A 26,691-nucleotide genomic window follows, 5' to 3' on the forward strand; every position below is an offset into this window, starting at 1 on the left:
AGCCAAACCTTGAGAAAGATTTGGAAATGTAAAGACACACATATCTGTAAAGCAGAAATCCTCTTCAACAAAAGCTTAAGACAGAGAATGGATTTTGCCTGAAAGTACCAAATTTCAATAGCTCTTTATTGCCTGACAGAAGGAAGGAGACCTCTTGGAGCTGATCTGAAGGACACCACAGATGTGTGCCTTATTCCTTTGTTCCTTTTCATCTGCATGTTAACCTGGCAGCTGTGTTGTCTGCATTTTGTAAATCCACATTTAGACTTTACTTTTACCTAAACATCTGTCAGGAACTATGCTTGATTTCAGAATATCTGACAAAAAACAAGGTATTTAATTCTCATGAATCTTAAGATATTGCCATGACACCCAGCATTCCAATTGTGTTCTAGAGTGCACTGAGAAGGTAACGGAGTTCCTCAACTACAGCTGCATGAACTAAGTGTCAGTGTCAAAGAGGTGTCTCCTCAGAACTAGCATTAGTTGAATGATGAGCGTGGGCTGAGACTTGATGGTCTCCTAGAAAACCAACAGAAGACCTTCCATAATGCTTCTCGACTGACTTCTCCACATTGGTACTAGGAGAAAATATGGTTCCATTTTATCCAGGAATTTATTTCAGATTGGTATCTTCTGCCAGGCAGCTAATGATAAGGGAGGATTGCAATGGTTTTGAATAGCATTGCAAGGTTTGTTTTAAAAAATAATACTAATTACAAGTGTTACAAAGGGTTAGGAGTACATGTACTTACTGAAGATCTCATTGTCACATAAATCCCCCATATCTCTCAGCTGAAGGAAGCTCAGGTTATAATGTAGGCATCAGTGTCCATGAACAAAATACTGTTATCTCTATCCCATCCCCCTCTTCTCCCTGCCAAAATGAGCATTTACAGTATTCTCAGCAAAATAGGAGGATGGAAACAGTCTGTCTCATTCCTCCAAATCACTCCCACTTGGCTTGTCTAGACCACATACAACTCAGTAGTGAATACTCTTAGCCCAACCAAATCTGCCCTACACTTTCTAACCTCCCTTTTCTCTGTTTTCATTTGACTTTTCTGCTTGACATTGCCCAAAGCCTGCATGCCAAGCTAATCAGGACAGGAACTGTTTGGGTCTACTCCCAAGCAGAATCCTTAGGAAATACCAAAATACAAACCCAAGAGCATTTAAATAATAATACTTTGCGAATACAGTGATATTTATTGAGGGCATCAACAAGTATGCAAATATAACTAACATCACGCTATGTTAGTGGAAAACGTGAAATCAAAATGTTTTTCATTGTGCTTTGTGCCATGTGGTAAGTCCTAAGCAGAATTAAATTCCTGCTCTTTGTGCAGAATGCTGAGAAAACTCTCTCTGCGATAGCATTTAGCATTGGGGTTAACATCGTCCTAGCCACTGTGACAATTTCTACATTCTTCTCAGATCTCAGACCTGACCTCTTATGAATACTATCTTCCCAAAGTGTACGGTTTGCGTTTCCTATTAGTTAGCAAAATGTGCAGTTTTCTGCAGCATCTTCTGTCTCCAGCATGGTTATACAACTGCATTAAAGTCACAGCCTTCAGTCCATGGTTGAGCCCCTTCTGAGCCAAGGACAAGATTGTTATAATGCCCTTTGGTGTTCATCTTGGTAGGTTTTGCTGGCATCAGGTACCGAAGGTTCTTCCAAAATCTGGAATTCACGGGAAGAGATTTATCCTTTTTCCACTTCACAATCCTCTTTGATGGTAAAAGAGACAATGATTCTGGCAAAAAATTGTAGTCAATTATAGGCATATATTCAATTAATATGATCTTAGTTTTTCTTTCAACTAGGGCTTTATGCAGTCCGCTCTCAAGTTCATATATTGCTCTGTCAGAAACGTAGTTCTGGCTCAGTATAATAATTAATCTTCGGCTTTTGTCAATGAATGAATGGATATCATCAACAACCGCTGCAAATTAAAGATAAATTTGTTATTAAACTAAATTGAAAGGATAGGCACTGAATCGACTTATCCTTTTAAAATCACACATGTACCAGAAATGTTCCCCTTATAAAGTGACAGCATGTAAGCATGGTCCTAGTTTGAGCCCAGAGGGCAACTGAGCACCACGCAGCCGTTTACTCACCCCTTTCCCCTCAGGAATGGGAAGGAGAAAATTAAGCAAAAGGCTTGGGAATTGAGTTAAGGACAGGGAGGGTGATTCACCGTTACAGTCACAGGCAAAAGACAGACTCGTTAGGGGAAGAAAAAAGATCACTTTAATTCAAATACTAACAAAAGCAGCACTTAAAAGACAAGGTGGGACAGTGAGAAGCACCATCACATCCAAAAAACACCTCCCACCATCATTCCCTTCTTCCTGGGCTCAGCTCTGCTCCTGATCTCTCCACCTCCTCCCCCAGCGGTGCAGGGGGCAGGGGTTGAGGATTACACTCAGCTTGCTGCTCCTTCTTCCTCGGGGGTGGGGGTAGGGGGTGGAGGGCACTCCTTGCAATTCTTTCCCCTGCTCCATGTGGCTCCCCTCTCATGGGGGACAGTCCTCCATGAACCTTCTCCGGTGTGAGTCCTTCTCAAGGGATGCAGCTGTTCCCATGCTGATCTGGTGTGGGTCCCCCCTGCGTGTTGCCGCCCTCCCAGCGCCAAACTACAACAGCGGGGGCCGCTTCTCTCCTCAGAGTCCTTGCCTCCTTTAAGTGCAGATGCCTGCTCTGCTGTGGGCTCCTCCACAGGCTTCAGGTTGGTCTCTACTCCACCGCAGACCTCCAAGGGTGGCAGGGGGGCAGCCCTGCCGTCTCACCATGGGATATAAGAGTGCTCTCTGCTCCAGTGCACCTCCACCCCTTCCTCCTCCTTCCTTCCACTAACCTGGGTGTTCGCACAGGTGATCCTCTCCCAACTCCTCACAACTCCCAACCTCCTCCCAGTTTCCCCTTCTTAAATACGTTATTGCAGAGGTGCAGCCACCATCGCTACCTGGCTCGGCCTTGGCCAGAGCTGGGTCTGACTTGGAGCTGGGGGAGCTCTGAGAATCTTCTCACAAGGGCCACCGCTGTAGCCCTCTCCCCTGCTATCAGAAACCCCATCACACAAACCCAGCACAGCATCCTTTCTCTATGAAGAGATTAATATAGAATCATATAATCATATAATTGTTTAAGTTGTAAAAAAAACCCTTAAGATCATCAAGTCCAACCATTAACCTAGCACTGACAAGTTCATCACTAAACCACGTCCCTAAGCACCACCTCTACACGTCTTTTAAATACCTCCAGGGATGCCCACTTCCCTGGGCAGCCTGTTCCAATGCTTGACAACCCTTTTGGCTGAAGAAATTTTTCTTAATATCGAATCTAAACCTCCCCTGGTGCAACTTGAGGCCATTTCCTCTTGTCCTATCCCTTGCTACTTGGGAGAAGAGATCAACACCCATATTGCTACAACCTCCTTTTAGGCAGTTGTAGAGTGATAAGGTGATAAGGTACCCCCTGAGCCTCCTTTTCTCCAAGCTAAACAATCCCAATTCCCTCAGCCACTTTTCACAGCACTTGTCCTCTGGACCCTTCACCATCTTCATTGCCCTTCTCTGGACACACATTACAGATTAAGAGTCTCTAAAAATGAGCTAAGGTATGGCCAAAGCTTGTTCTCTGAAGCAGACAAAAACCTACATACAATCTCCAGCTACCCTAGACAGCTGTCAGTAGTCATACAGATAGAAGGTGACAGCAAAATTTCTTTTTCCTCCAAGCAGACATCTCTTGCTCTTTCATAATAGATACCATTGGAGTGATTCACCAACAACCACCTCTCTCTAAATATTCAGTAACCCTCAGGTTACTCCTTCCTTCACATCATCGAATACCCAAATCTACTGCCAGTAATCCAAGCTTGAGAAGACTAGCATGTGATGACAGAATGAGTTCCAACTGTGTTTTAGATCCATTACTTTTGTCACGACAAGCCATGAAAGAATGGTGATACCCTTCAAACACCCATGAACTAAATTTAATTCTCATGTACAACTTCCTGTGCTTGCTTCAACACCACGGGACAAGGTCTACAGAGACCAGAGATCTAGAAAACATGCCTTGTAGGGGAAGGCAAAGAAAACTGCAGGATTAATCTAAAGAAGAGAAAATTTAGAGGAGAAGGAGGCTGACAAGGTTATTACAACATGCCAAAGGCTCCTGTAAGTAGAAGAAAATGCTCTGTTTTCCATATTCACAATGGATCAGAACAGAGAAAAAGAAGTTAAAACTATTGCAAGGAAATAAGCTAAAATTGTTGAAAGAATCAGACTGAGCGCTTCAGAAAGCCCTTTTTCAATATTTAAGGAGAAAGAATAACTGGAAAAAAATGGCTTGTGAGAACTGTGGCACCTCTCAGGTTAGAAAAATATCTCAGGAATGGATACAAGGAGACAAGATCCTGCCTTGTGAAGGAGGCTGACTGACCTTATTGTTCTGTGTTTTTAACAATGAAATCCCATTCCTCAACTAGATCTTTAGACAAAATGGAATCCCCCAGTATCTTTTTTTCCAAGCATCTGCAAAAGGCCATCTATCCACAGGCCATTTAGAGAAACAAAATTCCGTGTTCTCATTTCTATTTTGTTTTGGCACCCATTACATTCACAAAATGGTTTCAACCACCACACTGAAGATACAGCAAACATACAAGTTACCTGAAAATAACTAGTACCAGAGACACCAGCAGCTCTGTGAAGTACATGTGAGTTCATTCATAGAAGCCTGCTCTCAGCAAAAACAGAGCAAAAGCACAATTACTGTGAAACATCTGATATCTTCTGCGTTCTCACCTTAACTTTCTGCATGCTACCTTTTTCATCTGTTCATTTTGGTTCTGTGTAATTAGAGATGTGTGTAAGTGCATAGGTGTATATGAATTCATGAATATATCTGTAAAATATGTAAAATGCATGCATGCTAACTTTGCATGCACATAATCTAGATTAAATGAAAAATGTATCATTTCAATGCACAAGACATTGGACAGAACTTCTTCTAATTAGAGACTTTTACATTTGCATGAAAATGGTGTGCCTATTTAATGACAAGAATATTCAATACACTTACCTCCTCCAGGGGATACATCCCTCTCAAATATACATAACTTGTACCCAAAGTTCTCCTCTAACATCATGGGTAGTATCTTCAAAGCAAATTCTCTCTCTTCTTCAGAAGGAGAAACACAGTCTTTCAGGTAAGACACAAAAGCATCATATTCTTTTCCATCTGGAAGGAAATCACCAATTGTTGTCGTGTTAGCAATCATTAGAAACACAGTACCTGCTCCATACAGTATCTGATCCACCATTCTGGTTTTCAAAGTTATTGTCTCAATAGCAAAGCATCCAGAAACTCCTGCTCTTTCCTTTCATACCCCAAACGGTCTTCAGATAAAAAAAATCCTGAAACAAATTAAATTTGACACAAAATATTCTGATTGCATTTGGCAAATATTTGAAAATAACATATCCTTTCTACATTAAAGTGTTTAAAAAAAAAATCAGTTTAATTTAACCACTTAATGCCACAACTGTGATGATCAAGAAAATGAAGGGAAGTAAAAAAATCTGTCTGTAACCTGGTAAGAATGTTATTTAAGTGGTATTGCAGATTTCCACATTTATTCTACTCCTTGTCTAAGACTAACAAGTAGTTCTGTAGAATGGGTACTGGCAAAACAGAATAAACCAATTTATTACTTTAATTATATGGTCATGCTTTAGGCAGTAATTTACAAACACAAAATCCAAGGCTAATTCAGAGGCCAGGTCTACCACATTGAGTGATACTGAGTCCTGCCACAGAACAACTATCTGGATTGATAGAGCGGTGTATATAACTTCACATCTTAAACCGTACTTCTTTGCTTCCCTTTCTGGATACTTTACTACATGTTGCTCATAAGAGGGAGCCCAAACCAAAGCCCGTGAAACCCTACACATGCAAGAGCTCTAGGAGTAGGAAATCCATTGCCTAGTATCACACAATCAGTTCCTTCAGGGTCACTTAGGCCAGGTTCTCAGAGATCCTCCCTGTAAGCCAGTGTCCACAGTGATAGTTAACATCAACAGACAGAAGAATAATGCTGGCAGGCATAAATGACATCCACCTAGTACTGAGAAATCTCCAACCACTGCAGTCTATTCAAGCTATATTCAGGCTGATATATTGACTAAGGAGGGCTAAGAAAATCAGGTACATATATACAGCAAGTCGTTTCACCATGGTGTTCAGAAAAATTAAAATTGGGGTAACTGTCAGGCTTGCTCCTTAAGTGAAGGTCACAGCGATGCTGGCTGGTAAGGTACTGATAGTGTGCTCTCCTGCTCTCCTTAAGTGCATTTAGTGACAAACCTATAAACGCTGCAATGGCCTCTACGGTCAAGGAAGCATTTTAACCTTCACCTCACTGAAGGGCATTGGTGAGGTGAAAATTTCTGTCAATCTGCCCGTCTGACAACTCCAGAGTACTCATCTTCTTTGCAGACAGATAACTGTAAACTTCTCTACCTTCATCAACTTTTGTGATGAAGGCAATGGCAAAATAGAGCGCATCTGAACGGCACCTAACCATGTTCCTTCCACTACCTGCTCCAGAGGCAGCTTCTTCACTGTGTTTACCTGCTGTTACTGCCCCAGGTCTGTAACAAACTCACTTAAACTCACTTTAGCACCCAAACCACAAGTTCTCTTTTACATATTGTTTCCTGTTACTGTTCACAAAACTCCTGGATTTATTTTATCTCTTTCTCAAAGATGATTTTTTATAGAACCTACCAGAAACTATTTTTTTATCAATACACTTATTTCAATGTCATCATTAGCCAAGCCATACCTCCAGCAGTGTCGTCTCTTCTGCATATGTTCCTGTAAAATAGAACTAAGTCAACTCTAAACATCACACAGGCAAACACCGCAGCTACAGCAACACATGGAAATAGTACAGCAAGGACCATGCCAGTTGTGAAAACGTGCACAGGCAGATCTCGGCTGTTCCCTGTAAAACAGAAACCCAGGAAATTGTAGCCTTAACAAAGAGTATTATATGACAAAATTAATGTATTCAATACTGATGGCATCTTCAAATCACCCCAAAAAAATCACAATGTTGATGTGAAGCCTTTCCTGCTAATACTTCAAGCACATATACATGCCATCTGTCCTGAGATGGAGAACTACAAAACAGGCATTACTCTAAAAACTGGAGAAACAATCTTGCATGCATTCACACACCCTCCACACACACATAAATCAACTGTTTGTGGGGTAAAGACTGACACTAAAGATCCTCATAGACGTACAGCATCCCAAACTAGTGGTCACCCACTTTTATGATGAGCTTTCTTCAGGTTCTTTATTGTTTCCTGTTATTCTCTACCTTTCATAATAGTCCTTACTGTCCCATTTAATATCTTTGGACAAGAATTTTTTTTTTCAGTCTCTATTCTCTTTCAGGCTTCTTTTTTTTTTTTTCCTTAATTATTATTCTGTTATCTTCATATTTTTAGTTCCAAATACAGATTTTTAACCCTTTAATCTTCACAAAGTCTTTATGAAGGCACTGTCAAGTCATGCTCATTGTAGTCTTTATTTAATTTGCTTTCTTATATTCATCATCTTTTGACTAGTCTATTTTCACATATTTCCTTCCAGTAAAGCTTGGAAGGGTCTGAGGGAGATGGAAAACAAAAAGGGAATGCCCATTTGCCATGAATCCCCAGGTTATCTGGACTATAAATGTGAAGTACTACTATATGGTAGAGATCAGCTTTCCATAGCTAGAAGGGTAGAGTCCCTGGCAAGAGAGAAACCATTGACCAGAACATTTCAGGCATTATCCAAACAGCAGACTCTTCATAGGTACACAGATGTATTTGAAGAGATGTTCTGAAATCAGTACCCTGCCCTCAGGATTGATAAGGCTAGCATGATTAATAATTACATATGAGAAGTATGATTCACAGATTATACCATACCTTTCTTCAGCTTCACTGTTTTCATTTCTGTTCTTTCATCAGCTTGTAACATGCAGGTGAAATTATGATACATGTCCTCATCTGTTACTTTTTTAATGCGTAGTAGCCTTGTAATGTAGAACTTGTTTTCCAACCTGCAACAAAGAATGGTGTTAGTAACACCACCTGTACAGAAACCTACAACCAGCTGAGAGGCAGATTTTGAGGAAAAGGTCCTAAAATAACCTCAGACCGAGGTTTTACTGAATTTGCAGTTCAACAAAGTGCAGGACATTATTACATACAAGCAAAAGTGCGGTACTGTCAGGAAACCTACTGTAATTTTTGGAACTCTTCTTCACATATCGAAGGTTCGTTCTCGTGGATACCTGTGCACTTTTCTGGGAACGTTTGATTAATTAACCAGTAGAGGCTGGCATCTTCTCTCATATAATAACCCAAGAAACCTGTGCAATTGAGTACCTCTTCTTTACCTAAACAAAGCACAACGTGAGATCTAGTCAGAAGTAGCGTTCATGTTCACAGCGCAGTAAAATGTCAGCTTTCCAGGCAACGTATCCCATGAGCTGTGCTCCTTTCTGGACTTTGTAGTCCCTGCATGATGTTTCATAGGTGTTCCACCTGCACTGGTAGTGGCTTCAACATCCGTGCACCCTGCTGCAGACTGACAGTCATCCACTGCTTTCTCTCAGATAATCTGTCACAGGCAGAAGAGTTTACATAGGCCATAGAATTTCAGGCTTTAGAGAACTAAAGGGAGTTGGATTTGATGATCGTTGTGGGTCCCTTCCAACTCGAGATATTCTACAATTCTATGAACTGGACTGTGTTCTGAAGGCAGAGAACAGGAGAGGTCAACCAGTGCCCCAGTGCCAGGTAAAAGGAAGTAACTGGTAAGGGAAACTAAACCAAATTGATTACAATAGCTGAACTATACACTATTACTCAATAAAGCCAAAACCTGTTAGAGCCCCTGCTGAAGTCTCACAGAAGAAATTCTCATCCCAGCACCACACCTGGAAATCAGCATAATCATGAATATGTGAACAACTCAGACAGTCAGCAACTTCATACCATTTCAAAGGACTAATTGGAAGTGACAGGAACCACCCTGTAGAGTCCAGTTAATTAGAAGAAAGGAAAGCTAAAAAGACAACTGTACACTTGGGAAAATAAAAGCAGAAGGCTGCAGCTCTTCGGTGTGAGATTTGATGATTTGCAAGGCATTTTATTTTACACATTGTCATGCAAATCTTATCCTAAGGTTAGCTGCAACTTTATACCACAATTTCTAGGCTATGCCAGCATCATTTCCAGGGAACACATCCAGAACACCCTTTATTAAGCCACACAAGATGCACGTTAGTTCTTGCTCAGGCCACCACGCACAAATGCTTTCCTGTAAGCAAGGCCTGCCCAGGAATTCTCTAAGGGCACACATTACAAGCTGACTTCTCAAGATTTATCAGAGTGGATGGTTCCAGTAGAACTGCTTAAGAACCTTTAAAGCAGGATCCAGATGAAAACCTGTTTGCCTTATATTTGGACCTTAGAAATCCAAATCAGAGTCACACAGATAGAGACCTAAACTCCTAGTATCATCTACCTTGCAACTGTAGCTTTTTCACCATACAAAACAGCTACTTTCAGGGAAATATTACAGAACACCATCTAAACAATGACAGGTTTCAAAGACCATGGACCTAGCTCACTCAAAATTCCCTTCACTCTCCACCATGCCATACGTTTCATCCCTCAGCAGGTAATTCAATGACCTTATGAAATGAGGTCATTATCCTACCAAGACAGATAAGGGATGGAATACAGGTGGCTCATAATCATTTGATGCTGAGCCCTGCTACCTTCTAAGGGTTGGGACAAGCTCAGTAAGCGGGAAGAACTGTGCAGGAAGGGTGTACTGGGAGGTTGGGAGACATGAAGCATCATAGGATTGGGGTACTACCACTGGAAGAAGGACCTACCAACTGGTATTTGTAGGAAGGAAGGAAAATTAGCATCTGACTGAGCAAATGAGATACACATATGAACAGCAGAGGAGGTAAATACAATTTTTCAGACTTGGAAAGGAAAGACTAGCTAACCAAATGGTAGAAGCCCTCGTGCACAGGAGAGGAAAAAGACAGGTAAACTTCTGTTTTTAAAAATTAATTACAGCCTCAATCAAAAAATCCTGGATCCTGTCCAACACTGTGTGAAGCCTGCAGACCACGTTATCTAACCAGTAGAAGCACAGTTAAGGTCTTGGCTTTTGACAATATAACCAGTTCTTTGCAGCAGTGACAGATTTTTACACTCATATTACCAGGACTATCAGCCCTCTCACTTCTCATTTCCATGCAGAATAACATCCCCAACTGCAACAGGCATAAGGGGATTATTCATTATTGCTCTTCACTGAACAAACCAGACATCTTTCACATATCACTCTGTGGGGTTTTCTATCTACAAATGAAAGCCATGGCAAGATCGTTTATTATCACCACCACTTTCTTTTGCTGGTCATAGCAGCAAGCTCAGCTTCTGCCTCTGTACAAGGGTACATTTAGTGTACTTGTGTATCAATCATAGAATACACTAAGCAAAACATAACCAGATGTGAGGATGGATCAGATCCAGGAGGGTGCACAGACAATTCTTAGTTTGGTTACATTTAACCAGACCACCAAACATCAAGAGATCAGAACAAAAGCATATATATGCAGTAGCTACCACAAAGATTCTTGTACTAATTTCATACCCATTTCAGTTTCAATTTCTTCTTTGAGTCCAGCTATCTCCAAAGTTACAGTCTCTGGTGCATCTAAAATATAAAGAAGTATTGCTATTGAAGTAATAGCTTACTTACATTCTACCACAGTAAAAACTGCACATTTGCTTTATTTCTAAAACTAATCATATGCATTCCATTTAATTCAGAGAGCAATATCTGGACTCTGGCATTACTGAGTAGTTTGAAACACAGTATAACCTGTTGAGTTTCTCTCACATGTATATCTATACAGTACACAATTTACAGTGGTTGGAAAGGCTGTTTCCCAAAACTCTTTAGTAAATCTGTATGACTTACTTGGAGCAGCTAATTTTGAAAAAAATAAAGCTTCAGGGAAAACATGATAAATAAATTATCCAAAATTGGTAATACATCATTTAAACTTCTTCTGCTGATTTTTTATTTTTGAAATTATTGCAAAATAGTTCAGATTACCAGATTTGATCACCACTGTATATATTTATCAAATGAGAACTGTAATTAAAATACTCCATAGCAAAGAGAACCAAAAAGCATGCTTCAAAATTTTAGAAAGTTTTCTTACCACGTTCTACTACCAGTTTAATTGTATTTGTGCTGTGGTATATCTTTCCTTCATGACTGATTAAAATTTTACAGGTATATATCCCAGAGTGCTGTACTGTTAAGGTTTTAAAATCCAGTTCCCGCTCTGTTTCATTTTCATAGTTCTTACAGTCCTGCATCAATAAAGACAGAAAATTCTATTCTGTAGCAAACATACATTCAAAACATTAAAGAAGCTAAAAATTATTTTTTTAAATGAAGTGCCACCATCACTTTCTCACTATCTCAGTGACATTTATCTGACCCAAAAAAGGTGGGGGCCCAGTTTTCAGTCCTGGTCATTCAAACGCAACATTTGAACATTTAACCCATTAGAAGTTAACAGCACTGCAATTCCAAGTAAGCATCTAAGTATAAAAATCTTGCATTGGGGATTTAAATGCACTCTTTTTTTTTTCCCGAAATGATTGCTTGTTCTGTAGGTGTCACCTGCTCGTGGCCAAAAGTTGTCTAAACTTATGAGGAGCTTTCAGGTTAAAGCAAAATGCCTCAACAATAGGGAAACCGACCATCTCCGAGAGTGACAAGAGTTGGAATCTCATTTGTTTACACTCCCCATCCCCCCAAAACAAACTCCGGTTTGGTATTTTTTTTTTATTCATAGCACAAGCTGAGTGAAATGTCCTGTGAAAACACAGCAGTATTTGGTTTTGGTCGGAATTACCTTAGATCAAGAAGGGAAATGATCACTGCTGGAAATTGTTTGGGGAACGGACATCTCCCGGATGCATATGCTTACTACCAGGCTCTTATACAAAAGGCACGTGTGACCATCCCTGTTTTATCTCAGCTTAGGGTGTGACGGGAAGACTCTGAGAATTTTCACCCAGTCCAGCATCAAAAGATATTTAGACGCAAGGATGGCTGCTTCATCTGTCTCACACAGTATGAGGCATCGGTGGAGTCAGCTTAGCCCTGAGAGAGGTCAGTCTGAGGTACGGCCCTTTAGCAAGGAAAACACATCCACCGATGGCCCTACCCACCCACGGGCCTATCCTCCCAGGCCCCGAAGGACAAGGAATCAGGGCTGTGGCTCGTGCTGCCAGGCAGAATCCAGATGCCCTTACTTAAGCAGGCAAAATCCCCTCCTGAAACTGATTCACCATGGAGTGAACAGGGTCCGTCACTCCAGACAGGACACCTGCGAGGAATGAGGAGCAATGGTCGAGGTGATGCATGGGGACAGGGTGAAAGAAACCTATTCAGGGTGCTTCATCCAGTGGCTGAGCACAACACCCAGCAGTTACAGGTGTTTACACAGCTGTCATCTATGCTCTGACGAAAGCCGATAGGGAGAAGACTGATGATTTGCCTAAAATGAACAGACCTGGGTCTGATACACATTTTGTAAAAAGTGTTCAGAAACAGCAAAATTGAAAAGTTTGTGATTACTTTACAATCACATGTCAACTGTAAAAGAAATATCCTGGTGCCTCATTTACTGTCAGGATAATCTCTCTATCAGCAAAGTAACAGCTGGCTAAATCAACTAATAGATATGCACATCAGATCTTTTACCATTCCAAACTACCAGTTTATTAATAATTTCTGATTACAGGCACATATTTCTAAGAAATCTGAGAGCAGAGAAAAATTTTCTTTTGTATATCTGTGTAAAGGTTTTTTCCCTGATAACCTGAAAAATCAAAGCTTTACAAGGTTTATAGATGCTTCTAAAAATTTGTTTGTAATAAACTTTTCCTGCAATCAGATGTTTTGTTTCTGTAGCCAATGATTTGAGTGACACTGTTTCAGTAATTACCTTGTACCATGTTATGCTGTCATTTTCATTGACAGACAAATCACTGCATTTCAGTGAATGACCAGCTCCAGCATTTTTGATTTCTGTAATTAAATGATTTTTGTTGAAACAGCTGCTTTTATTTCTTTCAAGTACATTCAAGGTCCATTTCTGAATTGTGAAATTTTGTTTTCCATTGCTGTGAAAAAACAGAAAAAAGCAAAATCGGTTTTAGGAGCTTTTTAGAGGAGTGTAGCTTAGTGAGTTACACGGCAAAATACAAATAATTTCTCTGTACATCTGCTAGGTAAAAAGTACATCTACAGTGACTATTATTTATATTCCCCTTTTCAACCCACAAATATTTGTTATTTCCCATAACAAAAGAGGTTATCTAAACTAAATCATCACAAAACATTGACAACACAATTGTATCTATGAAATGTGACAATATATGCCATAGCAACCAGAACAAGGATGCAAAAATCTGTGGTGTCATGTATAATTACAAGAGGTTTAGGACCCTGAATCAGCTAGTGATTTAGCAGGTTTAAACTCCTATGCATTCTTAGTTTAAAGCAGTAACTGAAAAATATATTTATAAAACATGTCAAAAAATAAGATGGGCAACCCTGCTATTGTTTACAAAGCAACATTATTCATTGCTCGATACTGTGCAGATAGTCACTGATATTTTGGAAATATTTCTAAACTACGTAAGTCTCCTGAATTACTGAGTCACTTATGAATTCAGGCGTGTCAGTAAACTGAGGCATTCTGGAAAAGATTCATCTCTTTGTCTTTCAGTCCACACTGATCAGAGATCTACTGCAGCCACCCCAGGCTGACTGGAAGAGCCAGGAACTATTGCTTCTAAAGCAGAGTCATCACATCCCATGCAGTTTTTATAAAAGATCAGGAGAATATGATCAAAAAATACTTCTTTTGAATAGCTAGATGATCATTGTCATTCAGATATCTACTATGTTCTATCCACATATTCCTTTAAAGAATCAGATTATAGCTGTGAGTTATTTAATTGCCGGATATGTCCAAGAACATGACTACCATGGAAAAAGAAGCTGGAGGGCTTTTGGCTTAAGTTTGGCAAAGTTGGTCTGGCTTTGGTAAAGTTAGGGTTTAAGATACAGTCATATCCTGCTGCAAATTAATAGGTGTGATTTTGCAATTAGTGCACAAAGCTCTCATTTTTTACCGAACAAGTAAGGTCTGACAAAGCAAAAGCAGCAATTACAGAGCACTTCCCTCCAGTGTCAGTCATATCTTCATAAAGATGTTTGAATCTTTCTGTTTCCAATAAAAGAAAAAGGAATTGTTCCCAGGAGAACTGAAACTAGTCAGGAGTCATTTCGATGAGAAGGGCTAAGCGGACAAAGCAGTTGAAACTGAGAAGCAAGCCTGACGATTTTAAACACCTTTCTTGACTGCTTCAGTTTAAACACCATTCTTGACTGACATGCCTTCTACTGTTACAAGATTCAGAGGAACTATTAGGACATCATTTATATAATTAATTTAGACCTAGTTTTGTGTTGTTTGTTTTGTTTTGGTTTGTTTTTTTTTTAACTTTTTAAGCTCTCCGAACAGATATATTTATATATTTTGCTCACCCTCTTCGCATTGCAGCCCTTTTACAGCCTACACAGATTCTCCTTGTTCTCTCTACTCACTTGAGATATTAATTACTCATAATTGCAATTTATTATCTAAATCAAAACATAGTGGTTTAGTTTCTCAATCAGTTAACTATGATATCATAAACAGGAAAAACCTCATCAAAACCTTTCCATTGGAGGTGTACTTGCATGGGTTTTCACAGTGAGTGGACTCCTTCTTTTATTCTTCAACAGCACATTTACACATTTAAATCATTGCTACTAATCACAGCCAGAAGTGGGACCACAGGCAACAGTCACTCTTTTAGCATGTCTATTCTATCTGTTTGGTTTAGGATAAGATAATCTGTGCCCCAGAAAGGTGCCTCTCTCTCCCTGACAGTAAAGGTACCTAAAATAAGTTTAGGTGTAGACATAAACATTAGTTCAAATTAATTCCACTAAGTCTGTGGGTTTCTTTAGGCATCACACTAGCAGTTGAATACCACTGGAGAAACAATTACGGATCTAGCCATAAAATACATATGATTTTACTATCTAGATTCAGCAGATGGAAGGAAAGGATCAATATAGCCACATGTTCTGAGCGCTGTAACTTCACAAAGGCTTTCTTCTGTGATCATATTTGGTGAAATCACTTCAACAAATATGAGGATTTCACCCAAAATGTATCAAGATACTCTACCTGATGAGCCCAATCCTGGCCCAACTCCCTGGAAGGTGACAAAACCGTATCTATGCAAACTAAGATGAACTTTTCTTACATCATTTCTAGTTGTCTCCCATATACATGTTTTTCAACAAATAAATGCATTAAGTCATGTTGTTTAAACTGCTAGTGTCTGAACTGTTGTATTTCTATTCTGGTTTTCACTTTCTGAGATTCTTTAGTGATAATTTGTGGGGAACAAAGCCATTTCTGGCTTAACAGTCTTTCAGCTCCCCCCACCAAACCCACCAAGAAGGAAGAACAAAAACTAGCTTGACTCAGGAGAGGATACAGGGAAGTGAAAGCCCTTAGAGAATATACACCAACTCTAAGAGGATATATAACCAACCCTAAGTCCTCCCTTAGCTATTTCACTGCAACAAGCCAGTGTGTCCTGGTTTTGGCTGGGACAGAGTTAATTTTCTTCCTAATAGCTGGTACAGTGTTGTGTTTTGGATTTAATATGAGAATGATGTTGACAACACAGTGATGTTTTTAGTTGTTGCTAAGTAGTGTTCATACTTAGGCAAGGATTTTTCAGCTTCTCATGCGCTGAGAGCAAGATGGCTGGAGGGGCACAAGAAGTTAGAAGGGGACACAAAGAGGAGAGCTGACCCCAACTGGCCAACGGGATATTCCTTACCATATCACATCATGCCCAGTATATAAACTGGGGGGAGTCGGACGGGAGCCAGGATCACTGCTCAGGGTCTGGCTGAACATCAGTCAGTGGGTGGTGAGCAATGGCACTGTGCATCACTTGTCTTTCTTGGGTTTTATTTTTCTCTCTCTTTGTTATCTTCCTTTTCATTATTATTATCATCATTATCATTATATTGCATTTTATTTCAATTATTAAACTGTTCTTATCTCAACCCATGAGTTTTACTTTTTCTTCCTTTCCGATTCTCCTCCCCATCCCACCAGGGTGGGGAGGGGTGGGAAGGAATGAGCAAGCAGCTGCATGGTGCTTAGTTGCCAGTTGGGGTTAAACCGCGACACTTATCTCAGTATTTCAATCTACAGCAAGAAACTGTCACTCTGCCTTCCAAACTACAATATTAACTCTAAATTTGTGTGTTCCCACTGCTCTTCACTGTTCTAAATACACTGAAAAAGTGAGCAGTATTAGGATCTTAAAATGTATCTATCACATGTTTATCATGGATCTCTGTACTTTCATTTTTTTCAGGAACCTCTAAGTTCCCTCAGTTTCAAGGTCACCAACACAAACCAACCAGATAACCTGCTTTTTTGTATTCTGTTTTTTTCTTTGATAACCACAGGATATAGGCTATGAAAAAACATACAAATTAGAAATCCTGCCAAAGATGTGTGACACAGTTTTTCTGCTTACCACTCCCAATACAAGTGCAGATGAAATTCTTTATTTTCAAGAAATGTTGCTGAAGATGGACACAGTCAGGCTTACTGGTGACATCTATCAATTCCCGAATTTATATCCTAAGTCTAACATACCAACAAACACACATGAACACGCCAACACACACATACACATTTTAGCTATGTATGCTATGTCTCAGCAGGACACTTCTGTTTTAATTGGAAAACTTCTGATTTTTCTCTAAGTCAAAAAAAGTGGATAATACACCATACATATATTACATTATTTTCACCTCTTGCTTCTTGCATATTGTCAGTTGTAACATATAATTTAAAAAATCCCTAAATTTTAAAAGTTTGCAAAATCTGTTCACATGTGTTGTCTTACTTTTCTCAAAAATCTGAAGTATATTTGTCACTTTGTTCACTAAAACTGCTTAAACAGTCATAAGCACTCTGAAAATCATTTCCCACATAGCTTACAGATACTTATCTCCAAATTAAATAGTTGAAACTGAAGAAGGTAAACAAAAATATACTTAGATTGTTTGCCTTCAAAACCAAAACTTTAACCTATTATAAGTGCTCTGAAATGAAACTAATTCCATTCTAATCAGAATTCTCATTTTATCTTAAATCAATTCAGTAGTCCACAATAGCCCACAGTTTTTCCCTATCAATAGAAACTACTAGAAGTCCTGTCTCTGCGGAAAACTGTTTTGGCATATACTCTTCTGTACTTGCTGAAATGTAACTGCTTTAACGTGCTTGTCAATAGTGAGAACCACCATCTAAACTAAGCCCAAGATCACATTAAAATCCAATTTAAAAAGTCCCCTTATGCCTATTGCTTCAGTGGTGAGACCTGTGAAGAGTTCCTGCATGAGGATTGCAAGATTCTGGCATGTACCTTCATTCTGATCATAACAGAAAAATGAGTATCTGTATGGGCCTAAAAGAAAGAAATTTTGGAAAAAAAAAAAAAAAAAAAAAAAAGTTGTTTCACAGTGGTCAAAGTATATTCTTTTAATTAAGAAACTTTTTTTTTTCCATAATAAAAATGCTTTCATTCAAAACTGAGTTTTAAAATGTAGTAGCATAATACAGTCCTAGAAAATTAAACAAAAAAGCAGAAATCCAAAACTTAGTTCCAAGTGAATGCTTTGATATAATCAAAACCTTTCTTCACAGTTTCTTGCTTAAGCAAATCAGCAAATCAAGACACTTCACAAAGGATTCAGACATTTTTGTGTTTTCCAACAAATACTTATCTTAACAAACTTCACCCTAGTAGTTTTACTTAAGGTCTTTTCCAGCTGTCTCCTTCTTCTACACATAAGACTGTTTCCCTCGGCTCTGAAGTTTACATTTTTTTCATACTCATTTTACACAGTCCTTGTAATTTACTGTGGATTGACTGTCACTACTCCAAGTCCTTAAAATAGTCACAAAACCGCAAGGACCATGAATTAAGGCTGGAGTTCTCACAGCTTTCCTCTCTTTTGTCCTTTTTTTCAGACTCTATGACAACCTCCTTCAGTAGCCTGGCAATTCAGGTATGCTCTCTGCCTATCCTTCCCCATGCCAAAGTAAGTCAGAGCATGCATTTATACCACTTTTTAGGTGCTGGCAGTAGAGTGAGTTGTTAGATTTAATAATTTTTAGCACCATATTTAGTGAAATGACCACACAGGCGGCTGGTCAAGGACATCAACAAAGCCAAAACTAAAGGCCAAACTCAGACTTGATATGAAGAGCACAGGTCTGTAACAACAGACAAGCCCGTGTCAGGTATTACCTGATGTTAACCCCTACACACAAAAACTGAGCAGCTGCCTTCACCTGTGCTACTTCAGACAAACGTCTGTCCTCTATAATGCACCACCTTTGCATAACCTTGCACAGCAAAGTAGCCAAACTACCATATTCATCACCCCCAAAGACAATACTCTTAAGGTTGGGTTCAACATACACAAATGAATTTTTCTCGTTTTACCTAGATAAAGAGTACCCCACAGTTAAAAAAAAGATCACATAAACCCTAAAGAAATATTCTACCAGTAGACTTTTCATTTATAATACTTAGAATTTAGATACCGTGACTCAGTACTTTTTAAATAATATCAGTAAGATGATAATAATAATAATAATGATACCTGGAAAAATAAAACATAAAGTTTTCAGCTTCCAGGTTAACCTGGAAGTTAACAACTGAAGTGTAGCTTAAAACTGTGAACTATTGAACTTATGTCTGCAATGTTACTGAAGAAATGTGAAGAGCATTTTTCAGTATCCACAGTCCCATAACCTTTACGAAACAGGCAAGAACCTTAAAAATATTACCTGGAGAATGGCACAAATCATTACATGCAAAATAATCTGCTTACAATTAATTATTGCTTCAATTGTAAAGGCTGAATTGCAGTTTTGGTGCAAGTTCATCATGTGAACTCCATGCAGCAAACCTTTCACCTAGTCCTTCAGTCTTTCATGGTGGTCTAAGGAAGATTACCACTAAACAATTGAGGCCCACACTTATTTCTCCTTTTGACTCATGAAGTTCTACAGCAGTAAGAAATCAAATCCAATTATTTCTTCTTTGAACAGCTCCAAACATGCAAAGGTTTGCACAGAAAACAGAGTTCAACTATGCCACTCTCTGTTTATTACTTTACTACACAATTAGACCCCTCGGCAGGCCTCATTAGCGTGAGATCCACTGAACACAGTAAGGAAGAACAAGGCTGGTGGAGAAGACAAGCAAATGTTTCCTTTTACTTGGCAGTGGACAGAAGGATTGCCTATCACTCATTTTTGCCTAGGTAATTAATCACAAACCAGCAGAAATGCTACCTGCCTTATCAAAAGGTTTACAGAACCTTTAAAAGGCTGCAACTGCCTAAAGCTATCTGTAAATATTATAGGTCTGCCTGGACGGTTATTGTGAAATGAGGTGGAAAATGACACCACAGTTAATGTAATTCCCTGCACCTCCTTTGTACAGATGCCACTAGCGTACAAAGACAAAGAAATTAGCTTCTCCATACCCAAGTGCAAAGGCAAGATGTTCACCCATTGGCTTCTGTACCCACCTGTGAGTGACAGAGTAATTCCCAGAGTCACTGAGTTCAGCTGGCCAAAACTCCAGAAAATTCATTTGGGAAACAATCCTCTGTGTTTCCTTTATCAGTTGCTGCTTTCCAGCATTTTCCTTGTACCAGTTTATTGTGTATGCTTCATCCTGAAAATGTTCTTGCATTGACTCAAGATAACAAAGGAAAAAATATTCCCCTTCTAGCACGTCAATGGAGGCGCGAAGGGGACACAGCTTCTCTTCAGAGAAAGAGGAAAAAAAGGTACATTAGGAAGCCAAGTACTTCTTTCAGAAAATTACATTAGCCTGACTTTAAAGTGATTTGCTGTGCTGCTGGTCTTTTATAAAACAACTTTTTTTCAGCAGAGTGGTTTGGCAGTATTTATTTATTCCATCAATACTTATCAGAAAACTCAGTTTTCCAAGTCTTTACCTCACCCAGGCAAAACCATAAGGAAAAGAAGGGTAAAAAAAAAAAAAAAAAAAGACATTTCCCTAAGATCCTTTCACATGGATCCAACAGTTTCAGAATCAAATGGGCACAAATGGCAGAATCTGGCCTCATTCTACAGAAAAGCAGCTGCCACAAATGGAAGGGGAAAGGAGAAATACTTCACATATGGTTTGACTTGACAACTATGGCTAATCCTCAGAACTGGTCAACTGCCATAAAAGCAGAGATCCTATGAATTAACATTTGCATTTTCTTAATCTTCTTATTTAAAACTAAATCATTATGTAGCTAAATTTCTTAAAAACTTCAGATGTCTTGATGAAAGTTGCTTTGGAATGAGACCGTATGTGTAAAATTTACTCTCAAAGTCTGCTTTTCCAACCAAATTTCCCAAATGTACCTTTGCATACAGAAGTCATAAAAAATACAGAAAAGGATCATCGTCTAGCATTAACAGTCAAGAATAAAATAAGCCTTCAGTCTCTATTTTTTATGAAATTATTGTTGTTTAGCAATCATTGTGACCAGACCAGACTTCTGAATGGCACAAAAAAAAAAGCAGACTCATTCCCTTCCTTGTTGTGGCTCTTCATACAGCCATGCTCTCATAAAACATCATCAGGTGACTCCAAGTAGCATCTCTGCTCTTTTTATTTCATAATGTGGGTATTTTGGACCACATTTCCCAAGTATGGAGCCCGTCTGAAATTCCAAAAACCTTTAAGATTTTGTTCTTAGATGCAAAATACAAAACCTGCCCCACTCTAAGCAACTGTCAAGAATATGCCACATGTTCAGCAAGTATTTTGAAGGTCCTACTATTGAAACGAAGATTTATACTTACCAGTGGCAGATTCAATGATAAATATTAAAAAAAATATCATCAGAGTCATTTTCTTCAGTTACTTCTCACTTCTTCTCCAGAAAACTGAAACTAAATTGTTCTTGTTTGCTCTGAAAGCCTGAGAAAAACAGATTCACAATTCATCACAAGTTCAGTGAAACAGATTCCTCTGAGCATGTAACTTGTCTGGTACTGAAGAGGGCTTTCCAAATGGAAAGTTACACAGTTTTAGCATAACATCTATTTTCATACAACAGGTAATGTATCTAGATTTTTCTTGGCAAGTTTATTTTAAATTCAGAAAAGTACTGCAGGGTTTCCTTCCTCCATTTTCTGGTTCACTTGATGTATTTCACATTTCTGATTAAATTGACAATCTTACAGAAGCACTCAAACTTAGATCCCAAGCCAGTAGACAGCTACCACAGGATAGGACAGTGCTTTTTTCTCCACTGAGAGTATAAACTTTGCAAGACCAGACCTTGTAGAAACAGCAAGTAGAAACTTCCCTCATCTTCAATGAGAACAGCACAATGCTGATAGATTGGACAGCTTGATGGTTAATTTTGAGCCTGTTGGAAAACAATGAGATCTACAATTTTGTCTCACCGTTTTGTCAGTGGAGCCAATATGCACCAGCTGAAACTACTAATGTTTCCACCGAGGGGGAAGAGAGGAAGAAGACCACATTCAGCTGTTTGGTATGTAGTCAGCTGTGCTTTCAAAGGCAAATGGAAAACACCACTAAACAATACCAGCATAGAGTATCTTCTTTGAGATTCCTCAGAACAGCATGTTAACTGACAACCAAAGGCAGAACTAGACCTAAGACTGTGCCTCCGTACACAAATGTACACACACGTACACACACACATACACACACACACACACACTGTATTTCACAGAGAAAGACAAAAGAAATCTCATTAGCATTCCGTTAGTTTGGTTTTATTACCTAAACCTGTTGCAATTTGAGAAAGCACATACTTACTGCTGTAAGATACTGCCCTGAAATTTACAGTCAGAAACTTCCCGTGATCTAAAGTGGCCAGAGGCAGGAGGCTACTGCATTTCCAGCAATATTCCAGAATGACATCAAACTGTGTAGCTGCTCTCCCTCTCTTATCGTACTCCCCAGTTCATTAGAAGTATGCCATAATCCCAAAGATCACTGTAAAGAGATGAAAGAAGTATTTCACATCCCTTTTTTTTCAGATTGACTGGTAGGCAGATCTAGATTTAGAAAGGAGCTAAAAGAAACGGGATGCTGAGTACTGCAACAGGCAACTTTACAGGGTCATACAGTAAACTCGCCAGACCTGGTTTCAGTTCCCCTCTACACATGGAGATTCAAGCTGCCACACTTTATAAGGAAAGAAGATCCGCTCTGTTTTAATTTCTTGAATTTATTTTTCATTTTTTACCCTATCACATACAGAAGAAATACAGCCGTTACAGACCATGAAACTATGATCCACTACATAAAATCATTTATCACCAGATTTTTAATCTTAAATCCCATTCTTTGTTGGCACATCACATCAGTACACAGTGGAAGTTTTGTTGAATGCAGAGTAGAGCCCTTCATTCTTTTATCAGGGATTAAACAACACAGCATAATGCAAGCTACTTAGTAATAACCAGGTTTGAGATTAGTGGCTACTATTAACAAGCAAAACACAGGTCCTTAATCTTACTCTCACACTGCTGTTGAACCTGATCAATTTGTCTGAAATTGTTCTACTCTAAGCTAACAGAATTTACATTTGAGCTGTATGGTTTGCAGCAATCTGATGAAACGCTAGGAGGGGGAAAAAGAGGGGAAAAGATAGATAAATGCTTTTGGTGGAAGTCAGCTAATATAAAGACATTGTTCAAGGAACAGGATAAGATTTTTAATTTTCAGAAAGAAATTGAGAGTTATTTTAAAGGCAAAGGTTCTCTGCCTAATAAAGGAGTACAGAAATACTCAATAGGCAAAATGTGAAGGCAGCAGTGGGAAATTACTTCTTCAATGAAAAAAGTATAAAAAAACAGTTGCCTGTAAGGCCCAAAGTGATAATAGCTTTAAGCATGTTTTTCAAATTTCATACATGCTTAAAGCCATTGATGGAATTTTAATAATAAAAATGGTTCTTAAAAATCATTGTGCCATTGTTAAGCCAACAAAATCTTTAAACAAACTGAAGGTTTAAATTCTGTAACATGCATTAATGAACTAGACATTTGTGTGTGCTTAAGCATTATTATAATTATTCCTCATTTTCCTAGAACTACCAGAAGATTTTGCAATGAAAGGGGGATCGAAGTGATGCTCAGTTTTGGTCAACTCATTTTGATCAACGCTTTTGGAAACCTGAATTTGGTCCCAAAGTGTTGTGACTTCCTTTTTCTAAAATCAACAGATTCTTCTAAACATCAGACTGTTTGAACAAACATCTTGGCATCAAGGGAGGAAAGCACCAATCTTACCTCTTTAAGAATGACTACTTGTGGAATTTAAGTCTTTTTCAAATATCACCACACAGTGCCAGAATTCATGTAGGATTCATGAAGAAAACAAAAGGATCTAGCAAACAGTTGCCTTAACCATATTAAGTCCAAGTACCATTCTGCCAGGATGGCAAATCATTGGTAAAAATGAAAATCCATCTTCATTTCAAACAAGGTAAGTAAGGTTGTTTACTTACTATGCAAGTCTTGCCAGGTAGAAAGCAGATGCAGAGGCAGTCTTCTGAACTCCAGAGTTACAATTTGTACTTACAACTCTTCTGAACTTCATTCATAACTGAAACAGAGAGTATGAAACAGAGAGTAATCTCCCCAGTGAGTGAGTCAATACATAGCTCAATCTGAAAAACCTCCTGAAAAAGGAAGAGTGGAATTTCTCACTTTGTGAACTGTTGACTGCAAGGAGGAAAATGGAAAAGGTAGATGTGAGAAATTAGTTTTTACTAGCATTAATGGAAAGGTAATAGCAAATTACAAATATTAACTTTCCTAAACGAGGCATTTGAGGGCTGATACACATGTTTTAGGCATCATCTTTTGCTGCTACCACCTCCAGCAGCACTTCTGGAGCCTGGCCGGCTCCGAAGGCACCCGGGTGTGAGGGAAGGGGCCGGCGGCAGCCCCGGGGAGCGCGACTTCGCAGTGCCAGTGAGGGGGCTGCGTGTTGAAATAAGCCCTTTTCAGAGCTGAATTATTTATGACATCTCTGCAACAGGGAAAAAGTTATCATGGTCCCGGGGAGGGGGGGGGGGTCGGGAGAGAGATGCCCGAGCCAGGCAGCTCAGGGGACCGTGGCAGAGAAGGGGGGGGGGGGGGGGCGACACAGGCAGGGTCGGGGGCCGGCAGGGTTGAGGGTCAGGAGGGGTGTTCCCCCCCCTCACACACACAGCCCCGCAGAGGTGCCCCCCTCCTCAGAGACAGGCGCTCGCCTCCTCCGCGGGAGGGAAGAAGGAGCTCCCCGCGCCCGGCCCTCGCTTCCCCCAACCCGCCCGCCCCTTCCTCCCCTTCCTCCTCTTCCTCCCCTTCCCCCCCTTCCCCTGCCATCGCCCCCCCCCCCCCGCCCCGGGCTGCCCCCCCCCCGCCCCCGGGCCATACCCCGCGGCCGTTCGGCGGGAGCTCCGGGCCGCGCCGCCCCCTCCAGCGCCGGGCAGCGGGGCCCGGGGGGGGGGGGGGGGGGGGCGCGGTGGGGCCCGGGGGGGGCGCGGAGGGGCCCGGGGGGGGCGAGGGGGGGCCGGTTCCCAGTTTCGATGGAAAGAAGCGCTGCCCGAAGCTGGAGCAGGCCGGGGCCGGGGCGCGGAGAAGGCAGATGGAAGCATTCCGAAGCTTACCAGGGGCGCTGGGCTGCCAACCGGTCGTGAGTGAAACCCAGAGGTGCCCCCCCACCCCACCCCCCCCCCCCACCAGCGAAGGGGGTGAAGTTCAACTTTTTGGGGAGACGGGTGGGGGGGTTGTCTTGCCTCTCACAGCCTCCCCGGGGGACAAAAAGGTGTAACGAAGTGATGTCTTCGGTTCTCTTTAGTCGAAACGCCTCTTCCTCCGCTTTTCTGCTGAATGCTCGCTGCAGGACTCTTTTCCAAGAAGGGCGATGGAGGTAGGATGGAGGTTTAGGAACGCGTATATTAATCTAAATATAGCAACTGTTCTCTCTGGAACAGTTTCCATCCCCCCCCCCCCCCGCTGGCTCTTTTGAGAATGAAGATGTGCAAAGAGATAAACTGTATCCTGAAAGGCTGATATTCTGTGAAGACCTCAAAAGAAAAAAAAAAAAATCTATATTAAAAAAAAAAAAAAAAAACCAAATCCTAAAACATTACAAAATACGGTATGCAGGAAAAGAGACAAAGCAAAACACATGATCCTACAATACTTTGATCAGAAATGTCCTGATTCCAGTGCTATTTTTTTCTGTGATAGCATCCCTTTCAGGAAGAGAGCAGTGCAAGCTTTCAAGACATGAAGCATTTTATAAAAGCTCCATTACTGCAAAGGGAGTGTATGGATTCACTTCTAAATAAGCCTTTGTGCCAGTACCTGAGCCTGCTTTTTAGCCAAATGTTGATATACTGGAACTGTAGTTCCACCAGGGATTTCTGACAGCCGTATTTCCTATATAAGTACTGTTCCTGAGTAAATGAATGTTTGCCACTGTTTATTTCACATGAACGGTTTATTTGATATGTACTTTGCAGTGATTCACTGTATTTCTAAATAAAGTTATTTTGATAGCAGCAGGAGAAAAATCATCCCATCAGGATTTCTTTTATTTTCATATCACCCTTTTTATCTTCAGAAACCTGTTTGGTGACAGATACCCTTCTTTTTTTTACCCAGGACAGCTGGGAATGTAGAAGTTCCCAACAGCAACAGGAGGTGTCACTTCAGAGGTAAAACAAGCAGGTTACACTGAAAAGGAGGGATTTCATGGAGCTAGCTTTTTTGCATATTTTACTGCTGAGGCGAAGCAAAGAAACCCTGGAGAGTTTTACTGTCTCACCTCATTGGTTTTCCACATCACACAGATTGAAACAATTGTATATAAAAGCAATCAGACCATTAGCTAATGTAAATCAGCACTTCAGGAAAGACAGCTAAGAATCTGATACAGTACAATGACTTTAAGAAACTGTACAAGATACTTTGCAGTGGGTTTTGGTTTTATGATTCATTGCCTGATTTTAAAACTTAAAAGAAAGCATATATTGTAAAGAGGATGGTGATTTTACGTGAGAGTCCGAAAGCAATTTAGCAGCCAACAAATAAAATAGTAAAGAGAAATGTCACCAGCTTTTTTTTTTTGACAGACTAAGTCTTGATAGTGACAGTTTGGAAACTTTTTCAACTCTTTTAAAACAGTATTTTCTGTGAGCTGTTCCCATATTCATTTGCTTTCATATCCTTTTGAAATACTCTCAAGTTTCTGAACTTTCATTTGTATTGTAGAAAGTGCTGTGTTCAATTAGTGCTTTCAATGTCA

The 26,691-nt window shown here is 40.0% G+C and overlaps 1 protein-coding gene across 2 annotated transcripts; it reads right to left on the reverse strand.

The window, feature by feature from the left end:
* Positions 1–1,186: 1,186 nt before the first annotated feature.
* IL18R1 (interleukin 18 receptor 1) lies at positions 1,187–24,863 on the reverse strand. Of its 2 annotated transcripts, XM_032997147.2 has the most exons (14): positions 24,813–24,863; positions 23,897–23,994; positions 22,198–22,377; positions 21,207–21,324; positions 19,907–20,147; positions 13,146–13,323; positions 11,343–11,496; positions 10,766–10,828; positions 8,324–8,480; positions 8,008–8,141; positions 6,867–7,028; positions 5,099–5,257; positions 4,822–4,865; positions 1,889–1,949 (listed from the first exon to the last, which is right to left on the reverse strand). In XM_032997147.2, exons 4-13 carry the CDS (start codon positions 21,253–21,255, stop codon positions 4,855–4,857), a joined length of 1,308 nt encoding a protein of 435 aa, XP_032853038.1. In that variant the 5' UTR covers positions 21,256–21,324; positions 22,198–22,377; positions 23,897–23,994; positions 24,813–24,863; the 3' UTR covers positions 1,889–1,949; positions 4,822–4,854. The 2 variants fall into 2 exon arrangements, with proteins under 2 accessions (XP_032853037.1, XP_032853038.1); XM_032997146.2 differs by lacking the exon at positions 4,822–4,865 and having other exon boundaries at positions 1,187–1,949.
* Positions 24,864–26,691: the final 1,828 nt, after the last annotated feature.

This window comes from Tyto alba, unplaced genomic scaffold, assembly GCF_018691265.1.
Source record: "Tyto alba isolate M040663 unplaced genomic scaffold, T.alba_DEE_v4.0 Super-Scaffold_45, whole genome shotgun sequence".
Classification (NCBI taxonomy): domain Eukaryota; kingdom Metazoa; phylum Chordata; class Aves; order Strigiformes; family Tytonidae; genus Tyto; species Tyto alba.

Coding starts and splice junctions, on each gene's coding strand:
- IL18R1 (XM_032997146.2), bottom strand. CDS start 21,255: ATGACTCTGATGATATTTTTTTTAATATTTATCATTGAATCTGCCACT. Junction 20,148..21,206: donor TATCATTGAATCTGCCACTG/GTAAGTATAAAT, acceptor CTTTCTCTGAAG/AGAAGCTGTGTCCCCTTCGC. Junction 7,029..8,007: donor AACAGTGAAGCTGAAGAAAG/GTATGGTATAAT, acceptor TCTGTTTTACAG/GGAACAGCCGAGATCTGCCT.